This window comes from Monodelphis domestica, chromosome 4, assembly GCF_027887165.1.
Source record: "Monodelphis domestica isolate mMonDom1 chromosome 4, mMonDom1.pri, whole genome shotgun sequence".
Classification (NCBI taxonomy): Eukaryota; Metazoa; Chordata; class Mammalia; order Didelphimorphia; family Didelphidae; genus Monodelphis; species Monodelphis domestica.
The window spans coordinates 451,487,101-451,514,094 of NC_077230.1; the positions used below are offsets into that span (position 1 = coordinate 451,487,101).

Here is a 26,994-nt window from a genome sequence, read left to right on the forward strand (position 1 = left end):
TCAGGAAATGGGATTATTTTTTAAAAATTTCTTGGTGTTCTTCTGTGGCTGTAGAAGGATTACATAGCACTTGGGGATGAAGATGCAGCCTAGTAAGCCAGCACTGGAACTCAAGATGGAGAAGACCTCCACAGCCACCATCATCTTCCCCTTGGTGCTCTGGTATGTGGGCAGGAAGGAGATCCAGACACTGCAGAACACAAGCATGCTGAAGGTGATGAACTTGGCTTCATTGAAGGTGTCAGGGAGATTTCTGGCTAGAAAAGCCACAGTGAAGCTCCCCAGGGCCAAGAGTGCTATGTAGCCCAGGACAGAGTAGAAGGCAATGAGAGAGCCCTCATTGCACTCAAGGATGATGTGCTCAGGGTCAGAGTGTGTGTCTGCATCTGGGAATGGGGGTGAGAGAAACAGCCATATTGTGCAGAGTGAGACTTGAATGAAGGTACAAAAGACAACAAGATAGATAGGCCCTCTAGAGCCCACCCATCTTCTGCTCCTGCTGCCTGGTCTAGTGGCTCTGAAGGCCAGAACCACAGTGATGGTTTTGGCTAGAATAGAGGAGATGGCCACTGTGAACATGACTCCAAATGTTGTTTGTCTGAGGAGGCAACTTATTGCAGTGGGGCGGCCAATGAAGAACAGGGAACAAAGGAAGCATAAGGAAAGGGAGAGGAGGAGAATGTAGCTGAGATCCCGATTGTTTGCTTTGACTATGGGGGTATCCCTGTGCTTCACAAAGACCCAGAGAACCAGAACTGTGAGAAGAGAGAAGGAAGCAGCTATGGACGCCAAGGCCATGCCCAAGTTTTCTTCATAGGCCAGGAAAGTCACCCTTTTGGGGAGGCATTGAATCCTCTCCCTATTTGGATATTGGTCCTCAGGGCACTTCATTCATAGATCTCTGTCTGAAGAGAACAATAAGGTTTTATAATGGCAGGTTTGCATACCTTCCCTATCAGTGGGCCCCAAATGGATACTATAATACAACAAATTTCTCCAATTGATTCCATTAAATCTAGCCTCTTATAATCTCTAATTTTGTGATCCTAGAAGTCAATATAACTTCTGTATTCTGAATTTTATCACTTGTAAAATGAGGATAATAATGGCACTTTCCTTATGTAGTTCTAATGAGGATTAAATGAATTAACAAATGTAAAATGTTTTCCAACCCCTTTAAAAGTCCCATATGAAAGCTAGATATTATATAAGTATTACCATTATTTATTAATATGATACATTATTATTAAAATAATATAATATTAATAATACAATGTTATAGTAATATGTCACAACATAAAGAAATCCAGTTTATTATTAAAATGACATAATGGATGCTGACAATATATCTTTTAAGTGTCTATCTACTCATCTGGTATCTATCTGTTCTTTATAGACTTTTCCCTCTGGAAAATGTTTCAATTGTATTCACTAAGTTAGTCTTTCTGGAGCTCTTCTTAAACTCTCTGTGGAGATTCAGCCTCTATAATTTTTAAAGGTCTTGATTCCTTTGCCTTTCCTGTTGATGGTGAATACATTATGATGGTGTATCTGAATGCTATTAACTTTGACAAGATGTGTTTTGGGTTTTAACAACATGACTCTTAAAATCCTCACTTGGACCTCAACTCTGAGTGTTCTATGAATATTGATGGAAGGAATTATGCATCTTTAGATTGGGGAAAAATATTAAGAGTAGAGAATAGGTGATACTTTGTATTCAAAGGACTTATATTAGTGGAAGGACTATATTTGCTCTGTTTGGTGGGAGAGGACTATCTAGGGTCTTTGCTAGAGGGCCACACATGATGCAGTCAGGAAACAGAACAAATTTAGATTCCATGTGAAGGAAATCTTAATAATGAGAGTGGTCTAAAAATTTAGTGCACTGCATTGAGAGTAATGGCTCTCCCCTTCTTGTAGAGCTTTAAGCAGAAAGTTGATGACCATTTGGTATTGTGAAGATGGGATTAACTATTCCTTGCCCATTTTTAGATTTAATCACCCAAAGTGTATATTAAATATGGGGAGGTCTGTGACCCATGTGTGCTATAGTAATTAATGAGTAAGATTCTTCTGCCTGGCTACTGGGCAGTTCTAAACAAAGTTTTAGCTGTAATTGGTCCATGTAAAAGTGGAAGTAAGGCACAAGAAGTGATGAAAGAAATGGCCTTTATAAATGGCAAGCATTTCTGGTGAGGAGTTCTTTTACCTTGGAATTTTACTTGACACACCCTGGAAGAGCTCTGGCTTACAACTACTTTCTGTCTTTTATTTGGACTACCATGTGGATGAATGAAAAATTGCTGACTTCTTTCCCTGCTTTTCTCTGGAGGTTCTAGGCTCTGTAGAGGCCCCTTGTCTAAGAGGAGATCTCATGGTTAAAATCCTTGTTCAATTACCTCTGGGCCCACTTTGTTCTGTCCCCTTAATCCCTGCCTGGTTCAATATAGGTCAAGTAAATATCTGCTCTTTCTGATTTTCTTGCTTTCATTCTTTCTCATTTTGTAAAAATTCTACCACAAAAGTAATTTGGAATTGACTGATAATTCCTGGCAACCACACTCTTAAATTTAGTTCAAACCTTTTCATTTCCCCCCCTTGCTGAATGGTATACTGGGGATGTCAAGGCAGCCAGGGTCCTTCCACTTTTTAGATTTAATCCTTCTCCAGCCCAGTAACTTATAAGAACCAAAAAATACTTCCCCCAATGGAAAGGGTATATGGGAAGGCCACTGCTCAATTTCTACTATTCCAGGTTATAAAAACAGTGTCCTGTGTATCTTCCAGCCATGCTCAGTAGACACACCTTTGAAAGCTAACACTTCTATTGATTTACTGCTGAAGAGAGAGCATCCTCCCAAACACTTTCCAAAGAGTATTGAAAGAACTTCATTCACAGAGGTTTTTTTTTTCCTTGAGACATTGCACTAGGTCAGTTTATTTCCATAGTTTATATTACTTTCCATTGTCCTCAGTTTGTCATTGATTTTCTAAATTTCTGGCTGCTTATTCAACTTTGACAGCTTAATATACTCTTCAAAGTATATTGGTTTCTTCTCAGAGATCTAAGTCTTATGGCAAATGAGGAGAAACTTGGACTTGAATAGGGTGACATAGAAATGTGTCTTCTTGGCATGCATTGTGCAACATACATGTAAACATCCAGGAGAAATAGTTGAGATGAATTTAAAGATGAGGTGGGTTTCTGTGTAGTTTCCTGGGTTTGATTCTTAACTCTTCTTAATACCTGTGTTACTACACTTGGTCACTTTTTCTTTCTCATCAAAAATTGTGATAAAGATACTTATATTTTGTCATAGCCTGAAAATTCTAAAGCCCTGTGTTAATATAATGTAAGTGTAATGGTGATGTAGTGTAATGATCAGTGTCAATATACATTTCTAGAAATTTATCCCGTGCTACACAAAAGTGAGTCACAAATTTCCAATCTGGTGGACTTCAAATACACCAATTCTCACTAACTTTGATCACTCTTGACCCACAATCTTTTTGATCTTTTTGAGCTTTCTCCTGAGGTGTCCTTTCATATGATGTTCCATAGGAATTGAGTTTTCCATTATTAGAATATGAGCTGAGTGTCATCAAGCTTTTCTTGTTTCTCTGGGTATGTGTTTGCTTATATGTTTGCTATGAGATTCTCCACAGACTTACCTGTCTGGTTGGAAATCTGCCCCTGTGGGCAGGGTGCACAGTCAAAACAGCAGACAGGCTTTCCCTCCTTGGCTTTTATGTGGAATCCTGGGCTACAGACTTTGCTGCATCTGGAGGGAAGAGGCTACACAAAAAGCATCCAAGTCATAATGATGTTGTTTGGGGTCAGTATATTCATGTCTTAATGTGCTTTGTTATCTAATCTTAGTTTGTTTTTGGCTACAAGCACACATTCTTCTTATTCTGCAGAATCTACCAATGCTATTTTTTCATGGAAATAACATTTCTATCTGCAAAAACTTGTATTAGTTACCTTGGGGGGAAAAACAACACAAGTTGCTAAAGATCAGAGTAGCTGTATTTCTTTACTATCATGGAGAAGAAAAAGCTTTTAGGATATGAACTGGGGTGTGGATTCTGTTCCACCCCACATCCCTTACTACATTGGTATATGAAAGGTATTGGAGAGGGAATAATGTTAATTACAAGAATTTATCATCAATACTTTTACTAAGACACTTTAGTACAAATATTTCTGTTTAGTCATTTCTGTTGTATTTGACTCTTTGTGACCCTATTTCTGCTTTTCTTGGCAAATACAATGGAGTGGTTTTGAATTTCCTCCTCTTTCTCATTCTGTAAATGAGGAAACTAAGGGGAAAATGGTTAAGTGTTGTGGCAGGAGTTAAACATTAGGTGTCACAGAAATTATTTAAAATTATATCTTCCTGATTACTTGACTGTCACTCTACCTTTTGAAATATGTTACTCTCATAAAAAAGTATTGGCCATGTATTTAAAAAGGATAATGCTGATACTAGCCCCCAAAAGAAGAACCATTTGAAGTTTGAGACTCCACTCTCTTAGTATGAGACATAGTGAATCTTTCTCTAGTTTTCTCTTTCTGTCTCTCTCTATGTGTGACTCACTCTGCATGTATGTGAGTGTATGTGAATGTGTAAAGTAAGAATAATACTTGTTTTTTTATTACTCCTACTTTAATTTGATCACATTGAGGGTTGAATCAAGATGGAGGCATAGAGGGAGCAGAAGTTCAGAACTCTGAATACCCTTCCTTACTGATCACAAACTGAATGCTCCTAGGGGACTGAAAATCAAACCTAACAAGACAAAACCAAGGAACCTTCCTTCTGGTCTCAACTCAAAAAGTATGCCTCCCCCCAAAAGCTGGAATCTGAGAACACTCAGGTTTAAGGGAAAGGCAGAAGGAAGGTACAAGGACCCATCCCCCCTCCCCCACCTGGAGCACTGGGCCTCCAGTGGCAGCGGGAAACTCTGGGCAGGTAAAGGTGCTGGTCTGGAGGGTGTACCTTGCAGGCAAGGCAGTGCCAAGCTTGGAGTGTCCAGCACAGATGGCAGGGAAGGAGCTGGAGAGGGAGCTGGTAGCCTGGTCAGAGTCATGGAGATCTTCCATACCGCTCCAGACTTCCAGTAGATTTTTGGCCTCAGAGCACACCTAGACCAACCCAGCTGAACTTAATCCCTTTAAAAATCTTCAGAACTCAGGGAAGCCTAGGCTGCAACACCCTTCCCTCACTTACTGCTGGACTTTAATCCAATAAAAGCCTCCAGAGGACAGGGAAGGGAAAACTCCAACACCTTACCCCAGAGACTGCACTGAGAGATTCAATAAAGCTCCAAGAGGGGAGACTGAAAGAAAGCCCCAAAACCAAAAAATAATGAGAGGAGCAAGAACACAGACAAATAGAGGGAGCAAAGAATGGGTAAATATGAGCAAACAATAAAAAAAGAAGAAAGAAATTAAAATTGATAGCTTCTGCACAGGCAACAACCCAAGAACAAACAATACACTGGAGGAGGCAAGTAATAAAACAGAAATCCCAGTGATGTGGACACAGGCTTTGGAAGAACTCAAAATGCAATTCAGAAGTCAATTAAGAGAGGCTGAAGACAATCGGGACAAGAATTTAAAAACTAAGATAAGCCATCTGGAAACAGAAAATAGTGTCTTGAAAGGCAAAATCAACCAGCTTGAAAATGAGGCAAAGAAAATGAAAGATGAGGCAAAGGAGATAAGACATGAGGCAAAAAGAAGGAAAGATGACCTCCAAAGAAAATCAGACCAGAAGAGAAGGATAACCAAAATGCCAGGGATGAAATCCAGTCTTTAAGAACCAGAATACAGCAACTAGAATCAAGTGACCTCGCAAGGCAGCAGGACACTATAAAACAAAAACAAAATAATGAAAAAAATTGAGGAAAATATGAAGCATCTCATTCACAAAACAGAGGATTTAGAAAATCTTTCAAGGAGAGACAATTTAAGAATAATATGTCAACCAGAAGACCATAACAAAAGAAAAAGCCTGACATCATTCTACAGGAAATTATTCAAGAAAACTGCCCTGATATTCTGGAAAAAGAGGGAAAAGTGGAGATGGAAAGAATCCACAGATCACCTCCTGTTCTTAATCCCCAACTGACAACACCCAGAAAAGTTATAGACTATCAGAGCAAAGAAAAGATATTACAAGCTGCCAAGAAGAAGTCATTCAGATACCATGGAACCACAGTGAGGATAACACAGGATCTGGCTGCATCCACACTGAAGGAGAGAAAGGAATGGAATATGATATTCTGGAAAGCAAGGGAACTAGGTCTACAACCAAGAATCAACTACCCAGCAAAACTGGCTATATTTTTACAGGGGAAAGTATGGTCATTCAACAAAATAGAAGAATTCCAAGACTTCTTAAAGACCTGACCTGAACAGAAAATTTGATGCCCAAGATCAGAAATCAAGAGAATCATCAAAAGTTAAGAAAAAGAGGGGAAAAAACAAACAACCCCCTCCCTTTTTAAAGAGACTCAGTAAGTTAAAATGTTATGTATCCCTATAAAAAAGAAGTCATTGAAGTCATTTGTAACTCTTAAAAACCATTGTTATCACCTGGGCAGCTGGAAGAGTTACACATAGAGGGAACAGTGACAAACTTTATATGATGAAATTATAAGACATAAATATGTATATAGATATATGCATGCATAAGTACATATACATATGTGTGTATATATATATATATAGAGAGATATATAGATATACACAACTAGAACTACAAAAAGGGGTTAATACTAAAAGAAATGGGAAAAGAAATAAATGGGGGTAAATTTATACATCACAAAGAACCTCATGGCAGGAGGGGGGAGAACATCAATACACTGGAAGGGTAAAGAGGTTGGAGATAGGAACTACTCAACTCTTACGTGCATTGAAATTGACCCAAGGAGGGAAGAACAATTCAGTCCTTTGGGGCAGAGAATAGATTTGCTCCTCACAGGGAGTAGAAGGGTAACAAAAGGACAGGTGGGAGAGGGAAGCAGTATAAGGGATGGAGAGGGTGGGGGTAGTTTTAGAAAGACTATGGAAAAAATAAGGGGGAAAATGAAGTGGGTATAAAGGGAAGGAAAAGAAGGGTGGGAATTAGGGGGACTGATTAAAAACAAACATTGGTGTAGAGGGAAATAGTGAAAGAGGAAAAGGCAGGACCAGGAGTAGACATCAAAATGCTGGGAAATATACAGCTAGTAATCATAACTCTGAATGTGAATGGAATGAACTCACCCATAAAATGCAAGCAAATAGCAGAGTGGATTAGAATCCAAAACCCTACCATATGCTGTCTGGAAGAAACACATCTGCGGAAGATAGATACGCATAGGGTGAAAGTAAAAGGATGGAGCCAATACTATAGGGTATCAACTGATAAAAAGAAGGCAGTAGTCACAATCATGATATCTGACAAAGCCAAAGTAAAAATAAATCTAGTTAAAAGAGATAGAGAAGGTAATTACATCTGATGAAATGTAGTATAGACAATGAGGAAATATCAATACACAACATGTATGCACCAAATGGCATAGCATCCAAATTTCTAAAGGGGAAACTAGTGGAACTCAAGGATGAAATAGATAGAAAAACTATACTCTTGGGAGACCTGAACCTTCCTCAATCTGAACTAGATAAATCAAGATAAAAAATAAATGAGAAAACGGTAAGAGAAGTAAATGAAATCCTAGAATAATTAGAGTTAGTAGACATGTGGAGAAAAAATAAATAGGGATAAAAAGGAATACACCTTCTTTTCAGCAGCTATGGCACATTCACAAAATTTGACCATGTGTTAGGGCATAAAATCATTGCAAACAAGTACAAAAGAGCAGAAATAATAAATTCAAACTTCTCAGAACACAATGCAATAAAAATAATAATTATTAAGGGTACATGGAGAGATAAATCAAAAAAATAATTGGAAATTTAACAATGTGATTGTCCAAAAGGGGTTAGTTAAAGAACAAATTGTAAAAACCATTAATAACTTCGTTGAAGAAAATGACAATGGTGAGACTTCCTTTCCAAACCTATGGGATGTAGCCAAAGCAGTACTAAGGGGGAAATTTCTATCCTTGAGTTCATATATTAACAAATTAAGAAGGGCAGAGGTCAATGAATTGGGCATGCAAATTAAAAAGTAGAAAGTCAACAAATTAAAAATCCTCAGATGAAGACTAAATTAGATATCCTAAAAATCAAATGAGAAATTAATAAAATTGAAAACCAAAGACTACTGATTTAATGAATAAGACTAGAAGCTGGTACTTTGAAAAAAAATAAAATAGAAAAAGTATTGGTCAATCTAATTAAAAAAAGGAAAGAAGAAAATTCAATTGACTGTATCCAAGATGAAAAAAAGAGACCTCACCTCTAAAGAAGAGGAAATTAAGAAATCATTAAAAACTATTATGCCCAATTATGTGGCAACAAATATAGCAATATAGGTGATATGTATGAATACTTACAAAAATATAAACTGCCTAGACTAATGGAGGAAGAAATAAATTACCTAAACAACTGCACATCATAAAAAGAATTTTTTTTTTTGTGGTGGCCAAAAATTGGAAAACGAGGGGATGCCCTTCAATTGGAGAATGGCTGAACAAATTGTGGTATATGTTGGTGATGGAATACTATTGTGCTAAAAGGAATAATAAAGTGGAGGAATTCCATGGAGACTGGAACAACCTCCAGGAAGTGATGCAGAGAGAAAGGAGCAGAACCAGGAGAATATTGTACACAGAGACAGATACACTGTGGTACAATCGAAGGTAATGGACTTCTCCATTAGTGTCAATGCAATGTCCCTGAACAATCTGCAGGAATCTAAAAAATACTATCCACAAGCAGAGGATAAACTATGGGAGTAAAAACACCGAGGAAAAGCAACTGCTTGACTACAGGGGGGAAGGGGATATGACTGAGGAGAGACTCTAAATGAACACTCTAATGCAAATATTAACAACTTGGCAATGGGTTCGAATCAAGAACACATGTGATACCCAGTGGAATCACACGTTGGCTATGGGAGAGGGGGAGGAATAGAAAATGATCTTTGTCTCTAATAAATAATGCTTGGAAATGATCAAATAAAATATTATTAAAAAAAGAAATCATAAGATGGAGTTTGTAAGAAACATGGAAGAAATATATCAATTAATTCTTTCTATATTTTGTAATAACATAGTATAGTAAAGACAACACACACTGAAAAGAAGGTAATATGCCAAAGTACTGGACCAGAGTCAATCAGAAAAATTCTGTGATGTAGTCCAAGATCCTCACCAGAATCACAATACTGATTAATGTTACTATATTCTGCTTCTTGTGTAAGAAAATGACAAGAGATGTAATCATTAAAAAGTCTGAATAAAGAAAAAAAATGCCAAGGAAAACCAACTGCTAGACTACAGGGGTTGAGGGGATATGACTGAGGAGAGACTCTAAAAGAACACTCTGGTGCAAATACCAACAACATGGAAATGGGTTCGAATCAAAAACACTTGTGATACCCAGTGGAATAATGCCTTGGCTGGTGGAGGCATGGCACAAGGTGGGGGGAGGAAAAGAAAATGATCTTTGTCTCCAATGAATAATGTTTGGAAATAACCAAATAAAATAATGTTTAAAAAAAAACAGAAAAAGAAATTGAACAAGTCATCAAAGAACTCCCTAAGAAAAAATCCCCAGGTCAAGATGGATTCACAAATGAATTCTATCAAACATTCAAGGAACAACTAATCCCAATATTATACAAACTATTTGACAGAATAAGCAAAGAAGGAGTTCTACCAAATTCATTTTACAACAAAAACATGGTACTGATCCCAAAGCCAGGCATGTCAAAAACAGAAAGAAAATTATAGACCTATCTCCTTAATGAATATAGATGCAAAAATCTTAAATAGGATATGAGGAAAAGACCCCAGCAAGTCATCATGAGGATTATCCACTATGACCAGGTAGGGTTCATACCAGGAATGCAAGGATGGTTCAATATTAGGAAAACCAGCCACATAATTCACCATATTAATAAGCAAACCAACAAAAATCTCATGATTATCTCAGTAGATGCAAACAAAGTTTTTGATAAAATACAACACACGTTTCTACTGAAAACAATAGAAAGTATAGAAATAGAATGGCCTTTCCTAAAAATAATAAACAGTATACATCTAAAATCATCAGGAAACATCATCTGCAAAGGGATAAACTAGAAGCTTTCCCAATAAGATAAGGAGTGAAACAAGGATGCCCATTATCGCCTCTGTTATTTAACATTGTACTAGAAACACTAGTAGTAGCAATTAGAGAAGAAAAAGAAATTGAAGGTATTAAAATTGGCAATGAGGAGACTAAGCTAGCACACTTTGTGGATGATATGATGGTTTACATAAAGAATCCTAGAGAATCAATCAAACAGCTAGTTGAAACAATCAACAATTTTAGCAAAGTTGTAGGATACAAAATAAACCTGCACAAGTCATTGCATTTTTATATATCTCCAACCCATTAGAGCAGCAAGAATTAGAAAGAGAAATTCCATTTAAAATCATGCTAGACAATATAAAATACTTAAGAATATATCTGCTGAGACAAATATAGGAATTATATGAACACAACTACAAAACACTCTCCACAAAATTAAAACTAGATCTAAATAATTCGAAAAATTTTGATTGCTCATGGCTAGGACAAGCTAACATAATAAAAATGACAATCCTACACAAATTAATTCACTTATTTAGTGCCATACTCCCTGAACTACAAAAAAACTTTTTTACTGAATTTGGAAAAAAACGTAACAAAGTACATTTGGAAGAACAAAAGATCAAGGATATCTAGGGAAATCATGAAAAAAATGCAAAGGAAGGAGGACTTGCAGTCCCAGATCTCAAACTATACTATAAAGCAGTGGTTATCAAAACAATTTGGTACTGGCTAAGAAACAGAAAGGAGGATCAGTGGAATAGACTTGGGGTAAATGACCTCATAAGACAGTCTATGATAAGCCCAAAGACCTGAGTTTGTGGGACCAAAACCTAGTATTTGATAATAACTGCTGGGAAAATTGGAAGACAGTATGGGAGGTATAAGGTTTAGATCAACATCTCACACCCTACACCAAGATAAACTCAGAATATGTGAATGACCTGAATATAAAGAAGGAAACTATAAGCAAATTAGGAGAACACAGATCTTTGGGAAAGGAACGACTTTAAAACCAAGCAAGAGCTAGAAAAAAATCACAAAATCCAAAATGAATAATTTGATTACATCAAATTAAAAAGGATTTGTGCAAACAAAACTAATGCATCCAAAATTAGAAGGGAAGCAACCAATTGGAAAAGTCTTCATTACAAAAACCTATGACAAAGGACTAATTACTCAAATTTATAAAGATCTAAACCAATTGTACAAAAAAAATCAAACCATTCTCCAATTGATAAATGGGCAAGGGACATGAATAGGCAATTTTCAGTTAAAGAAATAAAAACTATTAATAAGCAAATGAAAAAGTGTTCTGAATCTCTTATAATCACAGAGATGCAAATCAAAACAACTCTGAGGTATCAGCTCACACCTAGCAGATCGGCTAACATGACAGCCATGGAAAGTAATGAATTCTGGAGGGGATGTGGCAAAGTCAGGACATTGTTGGTGAAGTTGTGAATTGATCCAATCATTCTGGAGGGCAATTTGGAACTATGCCCAAAGGATGATAAAAGACTGTCTGCCCTTTGATCATGCCATAGCACTGCTGGGTTTGTACCCCAAAGAGAAAATAAGGAAAAAGACTTGTACAAGAATATTCATAGCTGCGCTCTTTGTAGTGGCAAAAAAAATTGGAAAATGAGGGGATGCCCTTCAATCGGGGAATGGCTGAACAAATTGTGGCATCTTTTGGTGATGGAATACTTTGTGCTAAAAGGAATAATAAAGTGGAGGAATTCCATGGAGACTGGAAGAACCTCCAGGAATTGAGGCAGAGTGAGAGGAGCAGAACCAGGAAAACATTGTACACAGAGACTGATACACTGTAGTATAATCGAATGTAATGGACTTCTCCATTAGTGGCAATGCAATGACCCTGAACAACCTGGAGGAACCTAAGAGAAAACCACTCTCCACATGCAGGGGAAACATTGTGGGAGTAAAAACACCAAAGAAAAACAACTTCTTGAATACATGGGTCGAAGGGATATGGTTGAGGATGTAGACTCTAAATGAACACCCTAGTGCAAACAACAAAATGGAAATAGGATCTGATCATGGACACAAGTAATACCCAATGAAATTGCATGTTGGCTGTGGGAAGGGTGGGTGAAGGGTAGGGAGGAAAACAATGTGATTATTGTAACCAAGGAATAATGTTCTAAATTGACTAAATAAACTAAATCAAATGGGAAAAAAATAAAGTGGTCACATTCCTGAAGTAGGACCAATGTTCAATTGATTCAATTTGAATCAAATATGAATAGGGTTTATGAATTTTTTTGAATCAGTTAAAAACCCATTATTTGAATGAAGGGAAGAAGTTTTTAGAACCATAGATTTTATATGTCTGGAAGTGAAATGTTTAGAGTAAACTTGTTTTTTCCATTATATCACTGAAGATTAAAGTTAGACCTGAGTCAATGTGGAAGTGAAGAGAGAATCCATAGGAATATCCAGCTCTAACACATTTTCAGCAGATGCCCTAGATAGAAGGCAGTCTCAAGAAAATGCCAGCTTTTTCATCCACCTTCCCTTGCCTTTGTATTTGCAAAGCATACTATTTCATGTGCTGTTTGGTGAATTAAATATTATTAGGAATATAAATTAAGCCTTGATCATGAACAATCAAGGCAGGCAAAAGAAATTCAGGTCGGGTGAGGACCTAAAGCTAAGCCTAAAATGAATTTTTCAATCCAGGATTTCAGAGCAATTGTAATTTTTTCTAAAGTGCAATCTTTAAAGTCAAACAGGAAGAAACCAGATGTGGAAGATTATTGTATTTTCTTGTTAACTTCTCAGATATCCAATCCAGGGATTAAGTCAAATAATACCCTTAACAAATAGTATGTGAATGAATTCAAAGCTGAATCAATGAATGATTAAAGGATTGTGTTATATAATAAAATTAATTATATGGGAATCATTATTCCCATTAATGGGATCTAGAACTAGAATTTGAACAACACAAAGTTCTCTTCTAAGAATCCTCAATATTTAGAGGCCTGATATCACTTAGAGCACTATGGTATTACAGAAATTTTGCTGGGTATAGCAGACATTGATCAAGAATCATTAGCTCTAATAAGAAGTTTCTGAATGCCCCTATTTCCTTTTTCTGTTACTGCTATGGACCAGGCAAATTCTCTTGCTTCTTTCTTCCACAACTGTGCAGTGGAATAATCTCACTGTCCCTCAGGCTCTCCAAAACAAGAGGAATTAATCTTGGTACTCTTGTATCAACATCATTTCAGCTGAATTTCTCATAAAAATTTGATTTTAAAGTGGCTTCTGCAGGGAATTTTTGTGCCATTTGAACCAGGTGTGAAATATGATAGGGACTATTCTGGTATGCTATGTACTTAAATTCATATGTTTCATTAAACAAACATTTCAATCATTCTTCACCTCTCCCCATGTTCTGGGCCACACCATTTCCTTCTGCTGGATAATGAACTGTTGACCAAGTGGAGCCTCAGAAATAAACTCTCCCACTTTGACCAGAACTTCAGTGTCATTACCAAAGGTCACATAGTTGAGAATATCATAGCTTGCCACAGAGTTCTTCTCAGCCAAGACTACGAGGTTCCCAGCACTGTTGTTAAACTGGATATTCTTCAGGAAGGAGTGGAGCTAAAAATGAAGAACATGAAAAGTTCTGCAGGTGAGTCTCTCAGGGATGGGTACTAGACTCTAGGCTATCTAAATTTTTTTTTTCATCCAATAGTTGGATATAAGTAGGATTGGTCCATCCTTAGACATTTCAATTGTCACAAAACTGATGGATTCCTAATACATTGTATAATGGAAGCAGAATCTAAAAAGGCCTCACTAGATTATAAGATTGGGACAAATCACAAAGTCTTAGGAGTATTAGATTTAAAATAGTTTTGAGTGTTAAATAGTTGTAGATAAGAGAGTGGGAGCCATAAACTGTGATAATTAAAATGTTTGGGAGCAAGGGAAATATATAACAATTATGACCGCTGAAATATGTTTTCTACTGTGTCTTGGTTTTATATCAATATAAGATGGTCGCCAGGGAATATATTCACAATTTATGAATATGCCCAAGCCAACTGGGTTTTATAGAGAAATTTAATTTATAATACACTGATTAATCAATAGAAAAAGAGAGAAAGTAAGAAAGGAATAAGAATGAATAAATCAGTCAGTTGGTTTTATCACTCACCCAAGATCTCTCTAGGTAAGGCTTCTCATGCCAACCTCAGGCTCCACCTTCAAGAGAGCCTCCTTTCAAGAAATGTTTCCAGAGAATTCTCCTCCTTCAGAGCCACAGCCTTCTCTCCGGGTCCTCCCACAGAGCAATCTCCTCAGTCCTCCTTCAGAGCCACCTCACTCAGAGCAAAACCTCCTTCTCTTCTCCTCAGACCCCCCATATCTTTAAGGAAACCATCTAAGTCCCCTCCCTTCAGTTCTCACATCTACCAATCACTGTCAATGTCTCCCCTGTGCCAATGGTGGCTCTAGCTTAACCCAGGACCACCCAGAGGTCTGCCCCTTTGCACATGTCTGTTGAAGGTCATATTCTCAAGTAATTAAATCTTGATCTTTGCTGCAGCCCTTCCTAAATCCTTTTACTCTGAGTAGTGTGGAGATTGTAGTTTCAAGACCTGGTTCTGTCATTCCAAGTATCTCTATTGTATCAATTCTAAAATCAATCATGACTCAAAGAACTTCCTGTTCTATGCTTAAGCATAGGTCAAAGCCCTTTCCAATGTTTAGCAAAAAGTTTCTGTCCTAAAGTAGTCTTAGGTAGGGAGGAGAAGGACCCTCCTATGCCAAGGGTTTTCACATTCCAATAGAGTTCTTATTATCAGTAGGAAATTTTTCAAGTATGAAATTTCCCAATGGTGAAATTTCCAACATTCATAAGTCTAAGAAATTTTAAGGTTTACAGGAGAAATATTTGAAAAGAGAGAAAAAAAGGCCAGAAGTTTCCTCTCAGTCAAATGAGAGTAGAGCTATGAAAGGATGGACAGAAAGTGATCTTTCCATGCTGGTGCATAGTAGTGTAGGTGCTGCAGATTGACCTCCTGTGGTTTGTGAGTCTCCTTCCAATGCAGTCTAACAAGCCTTAATAACTATTTATTCATTGCCCAAAAGTCAATAGATTGGGTCCTGGAAGTATTAAAGGAAAATCAAAAGTATCTGCACTAAAGGAGGATACATTCTACTGAAGGCAACCACATTGAAACAGAAAAGTAAATACTGTGAAAGGGAAATATTTTTATCTTAGCTTAATCAATCAAGAATTTGGAATGCTCCACTCTTTTAATTTAATCAGTCAGGAACTGCCCTCTGGGAAGGGCCAGGCAAATTAAGAAACTCTGAATGGTTCTTGAGATGGTATAGACCAGCCCACAATGAAAGGAAGTAGAAACCAGAGTGACATAAGTGGACATGTAGAAAACTGCTTATAAAATTAAGTCTAGGGCATTCTGATTCATTCTGTTTTGGTTCCTCTAGCTTAAAGAGGGATTCTGTTGTGCAGCTGTCTCTGTGTTGGACTTCTGTGCTGGAGGTCTTCTGCATTGGTGACTTGAGGATCTTTGCTTTGTTGACTCTGCTTCTCTCCAGAGATACAGGCCTTTGTGCTTTTCTCCTATATTCAGTGGGATGCTCTCTTCAGTGAGGCACTCAGTTCCAGATATAGGGAATTTAGCCAGGCCATATTTTCTCTCTCCTTTTGATATATCCCTCTTTACTATTTCTACCTTGTTGTAATAAAGCTACTAAAGCTACTAAAAGCCTTGTGACTTGAGTTAATTTTTATAAACAGCCACCTCAAAAATTTAAAAAATTCTTATATTTATCAAACCTATTTTAATTATTACAATAATGTATGATTCCAGAAGGAAGAAAATATAATGAAATAGAAAGGATAGGGAGAAACATTTATATATCACCTCACATGTACCAGGCACTGTGCTAAGTTCTTTTTATATAATAACTCATTTGATTAGGAAATGAAGAAAGAATTTTCAAGTATCAAGAATATAAGATGAGCCTGTAAGGAAGCTAGAGATTTTAGGAAGCAGATGTGAAGTAGAAATACATCTTAGGCTTAACTTTAGGGCTTTAAATTCAGAGAACAGACAGTAGTGTATTTTTTAAATTTATTTGATTAATTTAGAATATTTTTTCATGTTTACATGATTCCTATTCTTCACCTCCACTCCTCCTATAGTTAATGAGCCATTCAATTTGGTTTTACATGTATCATAGAGCAAGATCTATTTCCATATTATTAATATTTGCACTATAGTGAACATTTAGAGTTTCCAGTAGGATATTTTTCATAGAACACATAATTTGTTAAAATATATAGTATGTAAAAATTTTTTAAAAAAAATGTATATTGTGAAATCAGCTTGGTAAGCTACAAGTGGAGAGAAAGAACTTTCAATTGTAATTTGGCATTTCAATTTTCTTAAAGGCTCAATAGAGTGATTGATGATTCTTGAGCAAAAGTATATCATATTTGACCAGGAGATATGCATGATTAGATGTTCTTTAGGAAGATTATTTTGCCAATCTATGTCTTTATTCCCTAATACATTTGAATGTATTTGTATTTGCTTTTATATTTTTGCATTTATTTTGCATACATACTTATAGAAAATATAATCTCTATTTTTAGATTCTATTCATTTCTTTTGAAAATGTATATAATACATACCCATTCAATGATACAAATATGAATATAAATATATACAGGTATGTACATATGGGTATGTATGAAGACAACCACATGTACACACATACATTTATGTTGAGCTCTCCATTGTTAGTGTAGAAGTCCAGCAGCCACAAATTAATATATTTGAGGGTGAACACCTGCGGAGGGAAGCTGGAGACTGAGGGAAAATGGTGGAAGGCTATTAGGAGAGAAGGACCACAATAAAGGAAGAAAGAATCAGAGACAAAGAATTCAACAACATGGACTACAGTGTGCATGATTGTATGATCATGGAAAGAGAAAGAATTAGACATGTCCCCAATCTTTTATTTTAGAATCAAGGAATGGATGATGGGAGATAGTTAATGTGACATGGCAGAGAATTGAACATTGACATAGTTAACAACCAAAAGATCAAAGAGAAGTAAGCTAAGATAATTCAGAACTCCGAGCTCCACAAATAGGTCCAATTGAGCTTTGGACTGGAGGCTTAGGGAGTGACCAGAATATGATAAGCTCATAGTTACACTTTTTCAAAAGGCTTAAGTAATCAATCATTAATTTTGGTACATGTGTATGTACACAAGAGTCAGTTTTTTAATATGTCAACAATATTTTCAAGGTTAGTTCATACTTTCATCCCTATAGGTAGGTTCATCAGAGTAGTGATTTTGTCATTTTTGTTTTTAGATCTGTAGCAGTCCACCCCTAGCTATGGGCAAGGGGAACAGTTGGTATGTACAGATTGTCTTAGAAGAGAGCATGCTCAGTCTTGAGCATGCTCAGTATTGCACGTGGCTGGGAAAGCCTCAGACCCTTGACCCCAGCTTCCCCCAGGTTAGGGAGAATACAGGTTTCTTTGTGCTCACCTGGTTAAGAGAAACCACACCCATACCTTGTCATTAACCAATGAGAATCATCCCTATGTACTGTGTATATTTGCATATCAAAGATTATATATAGCCCAGAAAGCTCTGCCTCTCTCTCTCTTTCAGGCTAGCTGATGGCTGTCCTGGCCATCTTTAAACCTTCTCTATCTCTCTTTCATCTCTCAGACCTGTGTGGTATTAAATGTGGATCTCTGGACTGGTAAAAGCCTTTGGAAGGGTCCTTTGATCAGAGCTTAGCTGTGGCTCATGGAAAATTAATAAAGACTCATTCCTGCCACCTCATAGCTCTAATTTGACTCTGTCATCCCCCTCATGGTATCTAAAACTTCTATCCTGTCTCTATCTTCCTACCTTAAAGCTTCTCTCACCTCTGAGGAAGCTTTAAGATCTCCATTGTGTAGTATATTTACTGTCATATAATAGAGAATTTTAAATTGCAACTTGATTTATTGTCAACTCTAAAGGATGAATTATAGAAAGGGAAAACAGGAATCTAAGATTATATTTAAAGAGGCTTTTTAATTCAACAAACATCTATTAAGGGCCTTACTGTGTAGTTTAGTCATTATGCCAGAGCAGGGAAGAAAGACAAATCTAAAAGAAATTCCTATTCTCCAATTTTATTTTGAAAAGTGAATACAGAAATCTTTGTTTTGGGACAAAATCTCATGTTAAGATTTATATCTCCAGTTGTAAAGGTTCTTAAATTCCTTCAATCAAACCTGTTTTAGTAAAAGGTGAAAGCTAGGGAGGTCACGAGATTATTCAATGATACATGGCAAAGAAATTTCAGAGGGAAATTTTGACCCCAGGTTTTCTGACTTCAAAACAAAGGCCCCATATGTTGTCCCATGCTTCCCTGGAGTAATTAATGGTGCCAGGGAAGGGAAAGATACCTGACTTTGAGTTCCTTGGCCTGATGGAGGCATTGAGCCTGAATTGTTGCTGGTCAAAACCTCCCTGTGAAAACCTTCAGTGGGAAGCTAGGTGGAAAATTAGAGGAAATACCAGGTCTGGAGTTAGAATCGTTTTCATACTTTCATATTTGGCCTCAGACACTAACTAGCTAGCAGTGTGACCTTAATCAAATAACTTAACCTTGTTTACCTCATATTCCTCATTCAAAAATGAATTGAAGAAGGAAATGACAACACACAAAACTTCAGCAAAACTCTAAGAGACCAGTTGAGTTTGATTCTCATTCCTATATCTTATAACAGTAAACGAAATGCCCATAACTCTAAAATTTCGAGAAATGTCATATTAGGCCTTGAATCTACTGAGTCACTCACTGACAAATTAGGAGACCTGAGTTATTAATCTCATCTCTTTCCTGGAGTCAACAGTGCCCACAGTCTGATATTTGAAAATCAGCACCTAAAGGGGAGATCTTACCTTCCAGGGATAAGTAACTGAGTTGTTTCCATTTCTATTGGATTCCATTTCTGATCTCACCAAGAACATTTCATGAAGGGCCCAGGCTACAGCATACACAGCACTGTAAACAGTGTAACTCTGGGCTGACATAGTCATGTCTAAATAGCTCAATCTCAGTGTGTCCAAGGAAGCATTTGGTGAACAGACAGCTCCATCTCCTTTTCCAATTTCAGATGTACATACAAAAGCTGTGTTCCAGAAGTTCTGAAGGAAAATATCCTCTGGGTCTTTGGCAGGGTGAATGGTTTTCAGAAAATGTTTAAAACCTGGAATCTTACTTGTCTGATCTGAGAATATCAGAGCTCCATGGAAATTATCAAAATAGATATAACCTGGTTTTTTGGCAATATCCCAGTGACTGCTGGTGATCCACATTCTGTATAGAAGGGTTTGAGGAACCTCATTAAACCTTAGGGTCAGTAGTGTGTCTGTATTTCCATAAATTACAATAACCCTGGCTGTAGAACTAGATAGTTTTTTCAGAAAACGAGAATGAAAGTGTTTATCCTCTGTCCATACAATAAAGATCTTATGTATAAAAGCAACACAGACATCATTTCTGACCATTTCCTCTTGAAGGTCCCTGAGGAATTTCTCACTTCTTGAATCATCTGAAGCAACCAATCCCACCCAGGTCCATTTGAAATGTAACATTAATTGAACCATGGCTACAGGAAGAGAGGTGTCTCTGGAGGCCATCTGATAGACAGAAGGAAACTGGATTGGGTCACTCAAGAGTGGATCAAAGAGACCATAAGTGACCTGAATAGGAACCAAACATGAGATTAGTGAATGCATTCTATGAATGTCTTTTTTTTTTTAACATTTCCTTTCCAACCAACTACCTTCATCCTCTTTTTTTCCTGGAATGGAGTAATTCTTCAACTCTACCTATTAAAGTACTTATCATTCAGGCCTCCACCTAAGGGATCATGTCCTTCATAATACCTGACCTAGCTCAAACAAATATGAAGACAGTAATTTTTGACTTTTTAAACCCTTTGCATCTCTTAACATTGTGCATGGAGAATTGAAAATATTTGCTGTTTAACAAGTATTTTCATTTAATTGCACTGTTTCACAAATTCTGTAGGTGACAATTTGTTGCTTCCTACAAGAATTGATGAAGTGAAGTATTTTTTCTCTTTTATATGAAGAGTTTCCTTTTCCTTCTCTGAGAGGCATCTGAAACATTAGGATTCCCTGCAAATTTTTGGAGTAAATATTTCAAGTAGCAGAGCTATCAGAGCTTTTTTGTGTCCTCTAAGCAGTATAGGCTGATTTGATACTATATATGCCTACCTGTGGAAACCTATAGAGCTCAAGTAGGGTTCCCATGGAAACCGTCAATTCAGAAGTGGCTCCTCCAATGACCACTATAGACTTGCCCTGTCTCTCACAGCTATAATTTGGAATGGTTGGTCCCTTGCCTGACAGCCACACCAGGGAGCTCTCCAAGGTTCTCTTATCATTGTGATAGGCATTGAAGATGTGGAATCCCAGGGTTATATTGGGTAACAGTTTGGTGTTCCTGTTGATCTCTTCTACAGCAAACCTCAAGGCCAGGACTTGGTAGTAGTGTTTGGGCTGCCACCTGTAGTAGGAAGGTGGTTGTTAGGAACAAGAAGTACTTTTAGTCCTACTCTTCCCCCTCTAACAGAACTGAAATTTTAAATGGAGACATTCATCCATCTTATGAAGGTACAATTCTGAGTGCACACTTTTTTTGAACCTCTCCTGTAGCCTCTGTGTTATATTCTGAAATTTTTATTTTTTCACTGTCAGGGACTCATATGCCAGAGCTTTCACCATCTTAAAACCTATCTAGTTTCATGGCTTCAGGGCCAGTCCAGGAGACTCTCTATCGTCCAACCAGCCTTATTATAACATTTAGATCATGGTAGCAGTTCTCTACTAACTAAAATGTCATATCCAGAAAGTATCATGAGTCAGTAAATGAATTTCAAAAATTATGATAATTGTGTATCATGATTAATAAAGAAAAATAAGACATACTATTTTGAATATTAGACAATGTTTTAGAAATATTGCAAAGACCTTCCTCTCAAATCATATCCCCATATTCTCTCTAGAAGATTACTTAACCTAGGTATGAAAAATAATATCACAAATTAATATAACACAGAATACATTCATTTTCAGATTTGTCTACTAGCAAACAAGAAGCATACAGTATCATAGATAACAAGATAGAACATTTGATTACATCAAGCAACTAACATTCTTTTCCTTTCAAGCAAATCCAATATAGCTAAGATAACAAGGGAAAAATTTAACTGGAAAAATTCATACAGCATATTGTTAAAAACCTCATTTCTAAGATATGTAAGGAATGGATTGAAAATTGTAAAAAACAAGAGCCATATCATTTGATATATTTCAAAGGATTTAAACAGGTAGGTCTTAAGTTCTAAATTCCAAGAAATCTAAATTTATTAAAAATTTTACAGATGAGTAATGATCAGCAAAATGGAAGGAATAGCAAATTTGTATTTCTACTTCATATCCATCATATTGGTAAAGTTGGAAAAAAAGAAAAAAAACAGGAAAGGAATTTAAGGTAATAGGGTCAGTGTTGACATTCTGGATAGCAATTTGTATGTATTGCCAAAATTTTACTGAATTGTAGACATCTTATGACCAAGTAATACCTAAAAGAATGTAAAGATAATGTAAAGGATCTTAGTTTGTAATTAATATATATATATGTGCTTGTGTATACATGCATATATTTATATATTCATTTTGTAGTGGCAAATATCTGAGTATTGAGAGGATGTTCATTGTTTGGAGAATGCCTGAACACATTTTGATCTGTGGATATAATGGAATATATGTGAGCTGTAGTAAAAGGAGAAAGATGATTTCACAGAAATGGCAAACATCTGGTATGTGCTGAGATAGAAGACAGAAGAAGATGGAAAACAGCATATAATTTAAATGCACTGTTATATAAAAGCAAATAATGTGAGAATCTTAAGAACTGTGAGCAATGCAGTGATCAACAATCATTGCAGAAGATTTATTATGAATAATATACACAGTTCCTTTCAGAAAGGTGAATACCTTCCCAAATTCAGACATTCATTCTTGGATATAGCTAAAATAGAAATATGTTTGCTTGATTAAAAGTATTTACTACAAGTGTTTTCCATGTCTTTCCTTTTCTTTCCAATTGGAGATTGTAGGTGATAGAGGAAGAAAATAACTGGTTGGCAATTGAAAAAAGTAACTAAAATAAAACAGAAAAAGTACTTACTGATGATGTTTTACATCATATCGAGGGTGACGGTAAAACATTTTCCAATATGGGAATTTCTCCAATTTATATAAAAGTAGAGGAAAAAATCCTCCAACAACAAGATCCCCATCTCTATAGTATGTGGGGCTGAATGCCCTTTCTGTGTGGCAGATGGTCCCTTTTTCCCTGCCCACAGAGAGTGGCAGCTGCAGGAGCATGAAGAAGTAAAGTTGGAAGAACATGAAGTAATCTATTCTTTAGCTCACAGCCAAAGCCCACCTGCTTTCTCAAAAAAAATTGTGATGTGCTTTGGGGGAAGCAGAGCAATAGCACCTGTAGCAGGTTCAGGTGCCTTGGTATGGGACAGTCTCCTGCAGAGGACCTATCTCATTTCTGAGCAGTTCTTCCAGATTTGTTTGGCCTCTAACAGTCATGAAGATAGAATACAATTCAATTCTGGGTAATGATCATGATAGAGGCATTGCTGACCAACATGTATTTATGAAGAACTTGGGCTTAGGTAATTATAAACAAATGGCCTTGTTATTGGATAAGGACATGGTCTGGTCTTCTGTTTTCTTCCCTCCTATGCAGACAGAGAGAGCTCAATCAGTGAGGCTCTCTGGGGACCACAACTGCTGGGGGCTCTGCACCTGTGTCCCTGCGTCTGAGTAAAATCTTGTTTTTCTCATTCCTTCCTCCCAACTTCTGGGTCCTCAGTAAGGCCAATTGGGACAAAGTGAGTTGGAGTCCCATGAGCTTTTCAGAACAGGGAAACTTCTTAGCAATTCAGAATCTATGTAGGCATCTGGCTTACACAGTGACTCTGGTCTTGGGTGAGAGGTGACAAGGTCAAAAGGAGATAGCAACTGAGTGATTAGGAGTTTGATGATCTCAGTCTTCTGTGTCCTCAATTCTAAACGAGCGAGTCCTGCAGCTTAGATATACTCTCAGAGTATTGTTCTGTTAAATGAGTATGGTACAGAGTATCTTGTCACCTGTTCAGCACATAAAGATATTTCCAGCAGTTAAAAATTTACCATTTTTAAATGTTAAAGTTCAGTGATGCCATGAAATGTCTAATTTACACTTAGAACAGGAATCCAAAACACTAAAGATTTATTAACAACCTAGAATTGTAATGACAGAAGGAATTTTCTCAATGGAGAGTCCTTTATGCCAATAAAATCATGGTTCCAGTCCCTAATTCTCTGCTTTATATACAGGAATCTGGGGGAAAGAGTCCAGGAACTAAGGGAGTTTTCCTTCTACTGTGAACAAAGATGTGAGAAGAAAGAGATGCTTCTCTGCTAGGGTCTGTGATGATAGTTTAAGCCTAATACCTATATAATAGCAGGGTCACACCGAGTCATTTTATAACTCTCCCCATTACATTAAGTTGGGCATTCTCTTCTATTAAAAGGTCTCAGATGTTCAAATGATTTATAGATTTAGCATAGTTTTTACCTTGTGTCCACTTGAAGTCAGAAATACCATTTCCAGTGCCTGATGGAAAACTCCTGGGATGATAAAAATGATTGTGAAGATTCAGAGAAAAATGAAGAAATTTGTGGAGGAGAAAGGAGAAGGTAACTAAATAGAGGGAAGAGGAAAGGTAAAAGAAAGTTGAGAAGAAGCACAGGAAGGTAAAGAATGAGGAGAACTGAGGAAAAAGAAAGGAAAGATATGTAGAGCAAAAAGGTGGAAGAGAAGAAGACTAGCAGTGAAGAAATGAGCAATGGATGATGATGAAGATGAGATCCACAATGTGGAGAAACATAAAGAAGTTTAAGGAAAGGGAAAATGGTGGAAAGAATAAAGGAAAAAGGGAAGACAAAGTATTTGAAGAAATGATTCACTTTTATACAGTACTTCCCTTTTTTGAGTAGGATTTCTCTGTAACAATCTTGTAACATCAATTTTGTTTAATATTGTCATTTTAATTATGAAGAAACTATGACGCAGAGGAAAGAAAGAACTTTTCATGATCACATAGTAATTATTCCAAGCCTGAATATCATTTTGAATGTGTGGATTACAAGTTCAGTACTTTTCCCAGCCAACATCATTACCTGTCAATGATATCATTTAGTGCTTTATAGTATACTGACCAAGAATTAAGGACTTTGATCAATTGAAAACGAACCATGATTCCAAAGGGCCTCAGTCTTAACTATTAGTTTTTTAATGTTCTGAAGAAATACTTTGAGGCAACTCAATTCAGCTGCCATTCTACTGGAAACTGCATTTCACTTCTGAAATTGAGTTGGATTCATTGAATTTCTGATAAAAGTTGAACTCACTTAACCAATTTAGTAGAGATCTTTTTTTTTTCCCAGTGGAGAACATTCTGAGCAAAATTCCTGAGTGGAATGTAAAAACATTAACTAAGATTCTGAGTATTCAGCTATGTGGCTGTTATTCCATCACTTTGAATGGGTCCACAGTGGGAGTTATTGAGAGAATTCTAGTTGGCAACATTTTCATTTTCCTGCTTTTGAAGAGTACAGAAGCAATCTTTTCCTATAACCAGTGCATTGTGTACATTTTTATTTACCAGCCTAGTTCCAAACTATTTTGACATGTTCTGAGAACACTTCACTGTCTTACAAGGCCTCTTATTGATTTGCTTCAAATTATCAATACACAATCTAAACAATGGCATTAAGAGCTGAACTTCTTGGTTCAGATTTTGTCTGAGAAGGGCCAAGTAGAATGCAACTATTACTTTAGTCCTAACTGTTATGCCTTCTTAATTTGTCCCAGGATAATTCATTTTTTGACTTATTACACCGTGCCAAACCATATTGAAATACAGTCTTTGTAAATCCCTAGAACTTTGTACAGACTGCTAAAGACTCTCTCCCCAAAAATATAACAGAGGGAAAAACAAAAGTCATAATAAGTATGTGTAGTGTGAATATTGGATTTAGCTATCTCCTGATTATAATTAATAATGAATCTACTTAGCTGTTTCTTTATTGTTGAGACTGACTTTCTTTGGAGCTCTTCTTTCATCTTCTCTGCCTCATCTTTCATCTCCTTTGCCTCATCTTTCATCTTCTTTGCCTCATCTGTCATCTCCTTTGCCTCACTTTCAAACTGGTTGATTTTGGCTTTCAAAACAATATTTTCTCATTTCAGTTAAAGTGCCTCTGTTTCGAGATGACTTATCTTAATTTTTAAGTTCTTTTCCCAATTGTCTTCAACCTCTCTTTATTGTGTTTTGAATTGTATTTTGAGTTCTTCCAAAACTTGTGTTCAATTCATTGGGTTTTCTGTTTTATTTCTTGGTGTTCCCTCCTCCTCTGTTCCATTTGCTCTTTGTTCATTGCCTGTATAGAAGCTGTCGATTATAATTTCTTTTTTTCTTTTTCTGTTCTTTTCTCATTTTTACCCCTTCTTTACTCCCTGCAGTTGTCTGTGCTCTTGCTCCTCTCCTTATTTTTGTTTTTGTTTGGGGATTTTCTGTCAGTCTTCCCCCTTGGAGTTTTGTCGGCAAGTTTCTCAGTACAGTCTGTGGGGGAGGGGCATTGAAGGTTTTTCTTCCCTGCCCTCTGGAGGTTTGGATTGGATTAAAATAGAGCAGTCTGTGGGGGAAGGTTGTTGGAACTTAAGATTTCCAGCCCCTTGAAGACTTTTGATGGGATTAAGACAAGCTTGGTTGGCTGGATATGCACTGAGGCCAAATCCTCCTGGAAGGGGGGAGCAAGATGGAGCATCTCCACTGCTGCAACTAGGCTGCCCACTCTGTGATCCTTCTATTTGTCCTTCCCCACAACTTATGTTCGATTCTCTGAGCCTGGCACAGCTTTGCCTGGAAGGTACTCCCTCCAGACCAGCACCTTTGCCTGCCCAGAGGTCCCTGCTTCTCAAACATATATAAAGTCAGAGCTTTCTGACTTTTTAATATTTTTGAGTCTCTAATACCGTGCACAGAGAATTGAAAATATTTGATGTTTTACAAGTATTTGCATTTAATTTCATTGTTTCACAAATTCTGTAGGTGACAATTTGCTGCTTCCTATAAGAATTGATGAAGTGAAGAATTTTTTTCATTTATATGAAGTGTTTCCTATTCTCTCTCTGAGAGGCACCTGACAGGTAAATTAGACACTATGATTCCACCAGATTTTTGGAGTCAAAATTTCAAGTATCAGAGCCATCAGAGTTTTTCTGTGTTCTGTGTCCTCTAAGCAGTATATGCTGAATTGAACCTATAAATTCTTACCTGTGGAAACCTATAGAGCTCAAGTAGGGTCCCCATGGAAACAGTCAATTCAGAAGTGGCTCCTCCAATGACCATTATAGACTTGCCCTGTCTCTCACAGCTGTAATTTGGAATGGTTGGTCCCTTGCCTGACAGCCACACCAGGGAGCTCTCCAAGGTTCTCTCATCATTGTGATAGGCATTGAAGATGTGGAATCCCAGGGTCAT

At 36.9% G+C, this 26,994-nt stretch overlaps 1 protein-coding gene across 2 annotated transcripts; it reads right to left on the reverse strand.

The window, feature by feature from the left end:
* Nucleotides 1–26,994, reverse strand: VN2R584 (vomeronasal 2 receptor 584). Of its 2 annotated transcripts, XM_056825072.1 has the most exons (7): nucleotides 26,788–26,994; nucleotides 22,575–22,762; nucleotides 20,597–20,888; nucleotides 19,253–20,056; nucleotides 13,673–13,897; nucleotides 3,668–3,799; nucleotides 1–885 (listed from the first exon to the last, which is right to left on the reverse strand). In XM_056825072.1, exons 1-7 carry the CDS (start codon nucleotides 26,992–26,994, stop codon nucleotides 1–3), a joined length of 2,733 nt encoding a protein of 910 aa, XP_056681050.1.